Genomic DNA, 12,517 nt, shown 5'->3' with positions numbered 1-12,517 from the left:
ATCCTCTTTTCTATCTATCCAAAAAGCAAGAACAATAAAAAGAACATTTCTCTTATTCCATTCAAACTGGCTAAGTAGATAGTCCGCTCGGAGACATTTCGCCCAACGTCCCCGTCGTCGTACCCCGTCCCTCACACACATAATGAGACAATCACGATGAGTTCAATGATGTGAACAGCTTTTGAAACGCTGCTCCCTCCCGGTTTAATGCGGTGGAACAAGTGAACGAGACACTTTTCATTAACCCACTTTCGGCGAATAGACAGGCAATCGTGAACCGTGTGAGCTCCTGTGTGTATGTCGTTGTCGATAGGAATAAGAGGGCACCACACTACAGAGAGACTTGTCAGCATTGGACGTCTCCAAGGTCTTCGATTTTGCACTAGATGCAACATGCACACGACGGCCATAAGGTACGAACATCACGATATCGCTATATCATAATAATTATGTTGTTATAGCAGTTTGCTTCGTTCCCCTTTATGAAGTGATTGTTCTTCTCCTTGGCATAAAGGAGTGCGAGGATATGAGCATTGAAACATTTGCAAAATGTATGCTATAGCTGTTATAACAATTCGCTGAAGCTTTGAAGACATTAATAAATTTGGAGTTTCATCAATGTTCACAGTCTGATAGCACTCAATTACACTTTGGGCCACCTGTTTTGGTGGTCAAAGTCCTGCGGAGTAGCAGGGCGCCATTCACAGTAAGATGGGTCGATGGGGGCAGTATGAAAAACAACACGAATTCTTTTTTTTTCTCTATAACACTTCAACCTTACTGGGAAAAAGCCTGCATCTGAGCATAGTGTTCAATAAGCACTTCCAAAATTATTTACTGAGAGTTGACTTTTCCAATTGACCATATTTGTAGGTGTATCGTGTGGCAGACTAAAAATTACCATTCCGTCCAAAGCCGTTGCGACGGAAACATATTTTTTTAAGGCACTCTGTGCTCGTGGCCACTACTGTGCCGGAACCAGTTGATCTGTAGCTTCTTAACCAGGGCTGGTAGCAGTCAAACGGCAAAATAATAGTGACTTTAGTGACTAAAATGAATAAAAAAGTGATCAAATAGTGACTAAAAAGTGACTTCTAAACTTTGAGCATTTGGCAGAAAAATTATGACTAATAATGAAAATACGTTCTGCATGTAAATTAACCAATCTACATATTGTATGAAATTGAGATTGTAGTGGACTGTAGATATTTGGGATATTTCTTAACAGCTCTTTGTCCGGGATAAGACTTGATTGCGAGTGGTCAAAAAACGTGGTGCATTGAGGATTTCACACCTTTTTTCACGAGACGAATGCACTTGACTGGGACTTCTATTTCGAATATCTGATTTTAGTCGGTAGACAACTCGTAGTTTATCAAATCCACAATCAAGCTTTATCCACTGTTCATGAAGAACATACTACCATCAGTGCACTAGTATCCGCTCATACCCCTATTTCCGCTCACTAGTGTAAACATTGATTTTTCGTTTCAAAATTTTGAACGGATGTATTCTAGCAATATTAATAACTTTCAAATAAAGCCGTCTGGCATTATTTACATTTGATATAATAATTCTTTATATTGAAAACACAAGACCTCGTGAGCGGTTAATGGGTTATTAGGTATTTTTGTGTGTTCATGCAAAAAATAAACAAAATTTTAAAGAAATTTCGATTTAAGTATACGGCCTTCTTCATTACAGCAGTAGGTAGCTATGGTTTGACCATAAAAATATCAGGATAAAAAACGAAATTCGAAATAATACATTTTATAGTAGGTTTGTCACGAAACCTGTTTACCGTGAGCGGAAATATGAACACTTCTGCATCTAACAAATGCAATTAAATGTTTTTTTTAATGAAAGTTTTTCAAATTCTTTTTATTTTGCCTCGATTACTTATACTTAGAGCTACATTGTGACATAAAAAAATAATTAATCGACACAATAGTTATTTTATAATAAACATTATGTGTTCAAAAACTTCCTTTAAATGAGCGGAATCTGGTGCACTGGTAGTTCAAATTTGTTGAAGATTTTTCAAATGTCTTAGACACGGTGCTCCCCTGACCGTCATTATCAGAAAAAAATCTCCATCAAATCTGTGCTCACCAGTCGATTTCAATAGCTAAGCTGCATGTCTGGGCAAAATTAAAAAAAATCCACTAATTTAAAGGAAATCTGAGATATTTTAACGAGTTTTCATTGGCCGTGATTATCAGAATAGATATAATATTAAAATGTGAATCAAAATTGGTTTATATTGCAATGTGATGCAAGGTAATTATATATTCGGAACAATAGCATTCAGTGTAATACTGCGTTCGGGTGAAGACACTCGGGTCAATGAAATTCGGAGTTATAATTCGGTTAAAATTCGGGAGGTATAGAACCTTCTCAAGAGAGTTTGATTTTCAAGGGAGACATGTAACACTCTGAAAGTGTTATGATTTTAAATTCAATGAAACCAAATAATAACGCATGTTTCTTACTTTTCTCAAGCATATTAATTCAAGTACTGAGGCTTTCTCTTCGCGAGTTAGCATGAGAATGGATTGATTGATTTATACAATTCTTTCTCTATTGTATTTATACAATAGCCACAAATACAAATGATCACAAAAGTATTGACATAGGTCTAGAGTTGTACAGTTTGGCCAATTGTGCATTACTCAGCAATTGAAGTTTATGTTCTGAAGCAGTACAAAATTAGCCGCAATAGCCAGTAGCCACCAGTAGTAGCCTGTGTGCACTGGGACAGAGCCTGTTTATCTACTTAGTGTTCTTTGAGCACTTCCACAATTATTAACTGAGAGCTCTCTTTGCCAACGGAATGCCTGCTTAAAAGAATGCCTAATTAATCTATTGGAAATTAGTGTTTTCAATGGTTACACTTGAAAAAGGACGTAACTCCAAATTTCGTCTATCTTCTCATTCAAAACTCCTCCCAGAAGTTACAAATTAGTATATAAACCAATTTTGATTCAAATTTTAATATTATATCTATTCTGATAATCACGGCCAATGAAAACTCGTTAAAATATCTCAGATTTCCTTTGAATTAGTGGACTTACACATTCAAAAGGGCGTAACTTCAAAACGGGCCCTACGATTTTTTTTTAAATTTTGCCCAGATATGCAGCTTAGCTATAGAAATCGACTTGTGAGCACAGATTTGATGCAAATTTTTTTTTCTGATAATAACGGTCAGGGGAGCACCGTGTTAGAAATACAAAACAAATCACTTGAAGCATATTTTGACAAATTTGTGCAATAATTCGAGGAAAAAAACCATAAAAGACTTTGAAAAATGGAAAATTTTGAGAAGATTATGTAGAAATTTCTGGTAGAACTCAAAATTTAAAACAAAAAATTAAATCTCAGGATAAATCTTTGGCAGAATTTTTGAGAAATTAAACCTTTCCTCTCCCCTAAAAATTAAATCTTGAACGCCATTGATTTTTTACGAGCTAGAAGTAATCTTAATTAGTTGAGTTTTGTGCATTAGTTAATGGAAAATGATACCTTGCGTACTTAAAATATTCTTAATTTTCAACTGAACGTTTCAAAAAATCTCGATTGTTGATAATAATTATTAGTGTGTCAGAGATTGAACCTGGCTTTCGTCAAAATTTATTCGAATATCTGGACAGATTTTGGCCTAAAATCGTTTCCTATTTTTGTCAAACTCTTCTTCAAAATTTACCAAGGAATATTTTACATTTTCCGTTGGAATCTTTCTTGGCACTTTGATTTCCAAATCACATTGCGCTTGTCTGTAGACTAATATGTGTTTCTTGCTGTTTGACTTTGAAAAGTTTATCCAGCTCTTAGTTTCTTTATCGTCAGATCACGAAAATAGTGACTTTAGTGACCATTTTCATGAAAAAAAGTGACTTCAGTGACCTTTTGTTGCAAATAGTGACTTTTTAGTGACCAGGTCGAAAAAAGTGACCAAGTCACTAAAAAGTGACTCACTACCAGCCCTGCTTAACCGATATAGATCTATTTTCAACTTATCTATATTTACATCTACACTCTTTCCTACTCTTTTACTCTCACACCGAGCATGTAGGAGAAAGATCTTCTGTTAGTGAGGCTAGCTGCCTGCGAAGAGGGTCAGTTTGTCTCAGTCACCATCTGATACTGACGGAGGATGGATGTGCCCCCCAAAGCACGGTCCTTCGTGAGGCGTCTTCTGGTGGCTGGACGTTTTTTTTTTGTGGAGGGTCTGGGAATCGAATCCATGACCTTCCGCTTATGAAGCGAAAGCGTAACATCAAGGCTACAGACCCCCCTTAAAAATAAAAGATAATTTGAAAAAAAATCTCTGTCATTGTCTCGCCGTCCGATGACAGTGAGAGAAGCATCATCGCTTTCCAGCTCTAGTGAGGGGTAATCGGACCAATCTAAGGAATGTCTCGTGGGATGCATAGAGCAACATAAAAAAATATTATTTGCAAGTGTACATACAGTCAACTCTCCCTTACTCGATATTGAAGGGACGAGTTAGGGAGGTATCGAGTTACAGAACACAAAGCCAGTGCAACTGCGATCCAAGGACCATCGAGTTAGCCATGAAAACCAACTTTTACTATGGTTCTCTAACTCGATATCGAGATACGGAATATCGAGTAAGGGAGAGTTAACTGTATATAGAATATTAGACAATATTATATGTCTATCAGTGGTGGAAAGAATCATGCCGTTTACGCAAAATGAACCAATATTAAGCAGGATCCACGCTCACACGCTCACGAACCAACAGCGACCGATTTGGTCACAGATTCTTGCATCGGAGAACCAGAACAAAACAAATGTAAAAAGAGCGTGATTGCTGGATGAGCAGAGTCTGCTCACAGCCGTTCTTTTTTCCTTTCATAGCTTTTTTTTTGTGAATAATTGGATGGATTATGATTATAATAGATAGATTACAAACTAATGTACGACAGTATTGAGAAAATTGACCGATATGTGGTGTTATTGTAGAAATATCACAGGGAATCGGACGCGTGATTGCATGTCAAAATAAAATGATGCGATGCCCTTTACAGTATATGTGTTCGGGCGATCGTGAGCAAAGAAAGCAAGAACGCAATCGCACAAAATGAACCACCGATGCGGTGGCATTTTTCTGGTGTGCATGAACAGACTCTGTTCACCGTTTTACAGCACTGATGTCTATACAATATTTTCTTTCATATGTTGATAAATAATGTCAATATCTTGTATGTGATTTTCAGCTCACCTGTCCTATTATTGCGGTATTGTGGGCATTTCTTATGGAGCAGCACACCGCAAAAATGCGGTGAAGACAAAGAATCAAGAAAATGTGTCACATTCTATCAATTTTCATGAAATTTCATAATTTGAGTGACTTTCACATGATTCAACGTACATTCCATAACAATTGGAACTCACCAAAGTAACAGCCCGAAAAACTTGAAACTATTGAGAACCAGAGCTACAGGTCCAAAGCCCTGATAAACAATGGCTGAGATAAATATAACCGTGGTCATCATTTACAAATTTAACGGTCAATGCTGTATTGTCAGGAGCAGGCATTGCAGACTGTGCTATGAAGCACGATCAAAGCAAGCAAAGAAAAACATCCCATCTGTTGCGGTCCACGATCGTCAATGTATCGCAAGTTGTAACAAGTCTGATAAATGGAAGCAGCGAACGAGAGCCCCAAAGAGAGAGCAATGATAAAATCCATTTTTCTCGCTTGTTTACCGTTGGGGGTAGATGTTTTTCTTTACTGGCACGATAAACAATCCACGAGCTTTCAGTAGAAATAGTGTCCCCCAGGTTTGGAGCATGTTTAGAGGGGTTTTATCATGCACAAGTATCCCCCCAATCTGATCAAAGTTATAGCAGCATACGATATGTATGTAAAGCATACGATATACAATGTGCAGCATATTATGATTGTTACAGAGAGCGATACGTGAGAGATTCTCTCAATTTTTTCAGGATTCAATCCCTGGTCAGGAGACAGTTAATCTAGCCATTTCGTGACATACAAACACCATTCCATTTTTATTTATATAGATAGATAGAAGATAGGGGAAATGTACCAGTTATGGCCATCGTGGTTCCCTATTTGGACATAGGGGAAATTTTGATATTTTTCACATTTTAAATCTTTTTGAATGTTTTAACATCAAGATTTTTTTTTGTCAGTAGCGATAGGGGTAGTATTGGCACTCTTAATCTGCCCTATGCTCTTTCCCAGCATTTGCTTTTATAAGCCTCTATTGCGTTCATCACACAGACGTTCCTAAGCAATGTTGCTCAAATGGTCACTGTGTACGCTAGTAGCAATCAGCCCTTGCCGTAGTTTTGCAGTCTAGTAGTTCAGACTACTATCAAACTATGATAAGGCCTGAAATGCTACTAGAGTGGTTAAAGTGAAGAACGAAATAGTTTTATTAAAAGGTCCTCATTTCCCATTTCATTTAATCACTCACTATCATCACTTTTATTTTCGACACTATCACGTATATCACCGATTATCACTCATCAACTTTCGTAATACACTTCCGATATACTTTCCATTATATCACTTTTCACATCACACCATTTTCATATAAATTCATTGTTATCACCATTTACCATCTGTTAGCATTACTAAATAAATAAAAAAATATTCAATTTAAATGTATCATTATTTTTGTTGCTGTAGAGTCATTACTTTTCAAACTAAGATTTAGCACTATGATCAAGAAAGTTACAGTAAAAAAAATCACTTTGATCCATTCTTCTGCACTCGCTGTCATTATTAACACTTTTATCATGCACGTTTGAAGAACTAGGCAATAAAGTTTATATTCAGAGAAATGATTGCACAATGTATTATTAAATTAGTAGAGTTCACATCATTATTATTATATTTCTAACGAAACTATCAGAATCACTTACACTTTCATTTTCAAATTTTCATCACCATAAATTTTTTTTTTTTTTTTTTTTTTATGGTATTCAGTTGGAGCTGCCTGACAGCTTAACTTGTCAAGGCTGAACCCTCGGTCTGGCTTTTGCCAAGTTTCCCCTCTACCAGGACCAATACTCAGACGGACTAGGCAATGGCGCCCACATGAACACTGTTTTTTATTAGTACTGTGACGTGGTAGTTTTTGAAAAGAACCCATATTCCCTTGCTTCTGAGAAAAGGAAGCATTATGAAAATCAGCAGCTCCATTAGAATTTGTATGAAACAGTAGTGTAGAATTTGTTTGAAATAGTAGTGCATTACTAATACTGTCTAGTCGAAATGGTTTTGAATAATTTGTCATTCAAGTGCTATTCTGATTACTATTGTCTTTTACGTAAGATTAGAGTCTTAAATGTCAAGTGTCGTCAAGTTTTAACAAAATTAGGCTGTTTAGTAGTAGTTCTAGTTAATTTTATTTTTTGTTGTTAAAAGTGTTTATTGGTCATTAGGTTCATATATCCTTAAAGAAAAAAGTCGCTTTTCTTGTCTGTTCAACAATTTTTCGAAACTAGCAAGTGTACCCTAATGATCGATCTCAGCGTCTTACTTTCCATAGTCATTTTATAGTGAATATTGAAGAGTAAAGTTACCTTAGGCTTCTATTACAGTCTCCTACATGGTTCACTTTTCGGTGGCAAATGCAATGCTTCACAACGCCTACTTTCTACTTGTAAATTTTGCGAAAATGAAGCTGGAATTAGATTATTTATACCGCTATTACAAAAGAGGTATTTCTTATTATGGCAATGTAAAAACCATATTAAAATAAGATTGTCGCCACTTATTTCTACTCAGTGAATCTACTAGTCATTTTCCTAAGAGTTCCTAAGTATTCCCTACGTCGTATATGATAACGATGTATCTAACTAGCTAATAGTAAGAGTGGCTACGGATCATTCTGGTTAGCAAAATGCAAACTGAACGTCACCAATAGTATTAATGTCCACTTCGAATAGATTAATTATTTGAAATGGGCATCAATTCTATCAATGACGCAGAATGTCCGTTGGATCACATCCGAGATATTATTGCGTCTATGCCATATGAATTATGACGCGGCTTTAAGCAAAAAATGCCAAAATGTGATACCACCACTACAGGTTACGCCTTTGGTTTCCATCATATGGGCTAATGGATTATGCCCTCCCATCGCGGCAAGGTCGCATAACCAAGGGGAGGGAAATTTTCATCACCATAAATTTTATTATAAAATCACTATTAGCACCCTCACAATCACTAAATCTATTAACGACGAGTAACGCACAGTTCCACCAAACCCCCATTCTTTTGTTGCATTATAAAACGATTGATCACACGTTGGCTTCGAAACTTACCCACCATTGCTGATTAGTACAAAGGATGCTACAGCTCGTGTAAACGAACTGAAACATCAACAACCAGCACTGGTTTATAAGTAACTAATGAGCCCTGGCGGTCCCTCCGTTCGAAGAGGACCTGATAATATGCCGAAACATATTAACAGATCCTCCGCCTGAATGCAGCCGTTTCATGATAAATCATGAACCGTTGGAGGTGTGCCAAAGTATTGGGAAGGTGATATGTTTCACAGACGGGTATTATTATGGTGCACCTTCTACTTTGGCGCCGTCAAACCCTGTGATCGTGGCCAGGGCTGTTTTAACATCAAGATATATTTAAAATTTAACTACTACAATACACACAAATTTTCAGTATTAGAAGACATTAAGGTAATCACGTATGGCGAAATAAGGAACCACTATGTCCATAACTGGAACACCTACCCTAGATAGATAGATAGATTGAAGGGGGCAGCCAGTGCAACTGTGATCCAAGGGACTATCAAGGTAGCCATGAAAACCAACTCTTACTATAGGCCAGGAGAAGTGGATGAACTTGTCATTCATTTTTCTGTCAAATCTCATACAAAATCTACTTTTTCTTTGACAGAAATTCACTCTAGGTGAACCACTTCCCCTGGCCTATGGACCAATGGACCGATGCACGAGTTCACTATTTGACGTTTGAGCGGTGCCGTGTTATTTACGTGACTATGGACCAATGCACGAGTTCACTATTTGACGTTTTAGCGGTGCCGTGTTATTTATGTGACCATAGCAACCAGTGAATTCGGCACCGCTCAAACGTCAAATTAGTGAACTCGTGCTTTGATCCATGGCAACGAGTGAATTCGGCACCGCTCAAACGTCAAATTAGTGAACTCGTGCATTGGTCCATGGACCAGTGCACGAGTTCATTATTTGACGTTTGAGCGGTGCCGTGTTATTTACGTGCCGAATTCACTAGTTTCCATGGTCACGTAAATAACACGGCACCGCTCAAACGTCAACGGGTGAACCCGTGAATTGGTCCATTGAAAAGCGATGTTTTTTAACTGCTTGAAGAATTCAATTCATCTGTAAAAAATCTGAACTGCTACGGCAAATGAAATGTAATGTTTTTAACAAAATGATAATACAGGTCGGACTCGATTATCCGGAGTATCGATTTTTTTTCAATCCGGATAATCGCATCACTAAGAAAAAAATTGAAATCTTCGATAAAAAAAAACTTAAATATTATCTTTTTTGTTGTTTTATTTATATGATGCGGTGGTGTAGCCAGAAATTTCTAGGAGCAGTAGGGGTCTTTACAAGAAAACAAAAAAATTGACCAGCATGCAAAAAAAAAACACTTTTTCAAACCCCCCTTTTCTTAAATACGTTCAAAACTGCAAAACCATTCATATTGTATATTGCAATACCAAATTATCTAAGATATTTGCATAAAAATTGAAAAACAAGAACATCAAAAAACAAATTCTGGATAATCGAGTCTCCGGATAATCGAGTCCGACCTGTAGTAGCATAATTTAGTATTACAAAATTAGGATGATAGGAAGAAAGTTAAGGAATTCTTCTGAATTTTTCCTATAATTTTGTTTACTAACAAATCTAATTTTGCGCACTAATTGTTCAGTAATATCGGAAATTTCAAAAGGTTAAAATATAATTATGTTCACAGCTTACTTAAAACTGACAAAAACATAAAATTTTTACAACAATGGACCAATTTGTGCATTTTTTTAGTTAAAATGAATATTATTACAAATGTTATTACGGTGGCTGTTGTATGCATTTTCTACAGAATGTCATTCCGCGTGGTTTTAAACTCAAGACTAACAATTCAAAAGGCCTCATCTCCAAAAAGTAAACAATGAGAAAAATGCAATCTTGTTTTGTCAAACAATAAATCAAATTTAAATTATGAATTTAAGCATTTTATGTTATTTTATCGTCCAGAAAGTCGATGGATAAACTGATTTATAGCTATGAATATTCATTACTATCATTTTAGCAAAAAATCCTGCTAAAAAAAACGAGTCAAAGGAAATGAGGCTTTTATTTCACCAAAAGCTGTGCAGCCCTTTTCATTTGTGCCCATAGACGCCGGCCGACGCTGATGAGGCCTGTGAGTTGACGCCTTTGTTTACTCTAAAATGTGTTGAGGCCTTCTAGTTGTGGCTTGTTTTTTCATCATCTTCTGATGTGGCCTTTTGAAAATCATTCAAAATTGATGATGAAATAAGAAATTTGAAGTGTAGAAGAGTGTTAAGTGGTGAAGTAAAGTACATGGAGATCCCTACAGCAAGAGAAGATTCGTGCGGTCGATTAAATATGTGATTGATTGAACCCTTCGTCAACCATAAACATTATGTATGTGCTACGCGAGTTTGTCGTCGAGAAAATGTATGGAAATATTGGTTCAATTGAAATAATATTGCAATTGAACGTTATTTTTCATGCAATTGAAACCAAATCGTGTTTTTGTTGATTGTCTGTGAAGTACAGCCAGGCTGACACAGGTATTATTAGGCAGTATGATACAACATACATCACTCCACAGAAACCCGACGGGAAACTTGATAATGTTCGCCGTTGAGACAATCGCTGGGTAAAATAATATAAAGAGCGGAGCGGCTGTAGTATAACTTGCATCTGCCTAGTGAATTTGGAACGTTTTTCGCGATCTTAATTGCTATTTTGATGTTTGTTTAAAAGGCCTCAACTCGTTTCCAGTTGAATATAGAAATGAGGCCTTCTTATGAAAAGGCCGCATTTGCGATGAATATCCCAATTAGTGGGAAATGAGATGGGGCCTTTTAGAAAAATGTATTTTTTTCAATTTTGATGCATATTTTTGAATGGCTAATGTATGATTCAGTAAGAATAGACTGTTTTACACTAAAATCAGCAGAAACCCGATTTGTTTACATTTTGGACTTGAGGCCTTTTCAATTGTTGGTCTTGAACTGTCTCGTTGACCAAAATAAGTAAAACAAATCGAAAAAAGTTGACTTGGGAACCCCTGCCGAACATATTGTTATCGCCCTTTTGATTGCAGTAAATTATCATGGCTACTCACATTTTGATCTGCTCCAGGAGTTTCCCAGCCGTCGATTCGTTGTACTTTTGGGCGAACTTAGTGAACTTTACATCGTCCTTACCGTCGTCGGTGGAATACACGCCAAGCACGAGACCTCTCTGCGGATTCCGGTCCCGGAGGTCAGATTAAACAACGATGGCACGATCCGATTGTGATGTGATGTTGCAGGGCAGCAGGCGCAGGAGAGAATAACAACAAAAGTAAGACAACGACCACAGCAGGCGATGATGACGGCGAAGCAAGCCACGAAAATGTTGCACAAGCCGCAGCAGAACGTGAAAAGAAGGGGGTGTCGGGAAAAGAAAAATATTTTACGCGATTAATCACCAATCTTCACCACCAACGATCAACTTTCAACCATTTTCTAATGGCAAATTGTATGGACACGTACTTTATCGGACATTGATGAGGAGAACCTTTGCGTTAGCACGGAATTTTTGAATCTAACCAGCAGATAAGAACGAACGAATGCCATTATATTACCACGACATGACAGGCGAGGAAAATGAAGTTCGCGAATGGCCGCAGATATCGGCAGGGTTGCCGTGCTGCAAAATTGTAAATTTCAATGATTTTTATATTTTTAGTTCATATTTTAACTTAACATAATTTAAATGCATCACAGCTATGACCTAAATTATTTTAACCTTTTGAAGAGAATAATGCAGTTAAAACAGCTACTAGCTATAATATATCGTCAGTGAGAGCATGAAAAAGTGTCCGAATCGTATTTATTATAGATTCAAACTAATTCAAACCAACTGGCTACACTTCTCACTTCATTAGGGAGTTCATTAAATGAACTTTTTATGCAACCGGCGAAATCGAGGGGTGATTTGCATCTACTGCTCGAACTCACGTACAGTGCATGTTTGATTTTAGCACATCGTGTACGAGTGCCGAAACAGTTCATCTCACGGCAAAATCTTCTCTCTTTGGGCCCATTCACAAATTTCATAACGTTGAAGGGGGTGGGTGGGTGTCATTGATTTGCTACAGCTCATACAAAATTTGAAAAAAATATCCATACAAAATGCGTTACGAGGGTGTGGGTGGGTATCCAAAATGGTCATTTTTTGGCGTTATGAAATATAT

General features: G+C 37.0%; 1 protein-coding gene across 2 annotated transcripts in view; it reads right to left on the bottom strand.

Annotated features, from left to right (window-relative positions):
• LOC5577354 (E3 ubiquitin-protein ligase RFWD2) overlaps positions 1-11,960 on the bottom strand; it is a 75,853-nt gene extending 63,893 nt beyond the window's left edge. For both annotated transcript variants that reach the window (XM_001656380.2, XM_021849020.1), the window contains exons 1-2: positions 11,814-11,960; positions 11,402-11,520 (exon numbers count right to left, since the gene is read on the bottom strand). In XM_001656380.2, the coding sequence (XP_001656430.1) occupies positions 11,402-11,520; positions 11,814-11,897 (203 nt within the window). In that variant the 5' untranslated portion in view covers positions 11,898-11,960. The remainder of the gene's footprint in view (positions 1-11,401; positions 11,521-11,813) is intronic.
• Positions 11,961-12,517: the final 557 nt, after the last annotated feature.

Source organism: Aedes aegypti, chromosome 3 (assembly GCF_002204515.2).
Source record: "Aedes aegypti strain LVP_AGWG chromosome 3, AaegL5.0 Primary Assembly, whole genome shotgun sequence".
In the NCBI taxonomy this organism is placed as follows: domain Eukaryota; kingdom Metazoa; phylum Arthropoda; class Insecta; order Diptera; family Culicidae; genus Aedes; species Aedes aegypti.
Note: the sequence above shows the minus strand (reverse complement) of the source record. Positions and strands in the feature narration are given on the sequence as shown.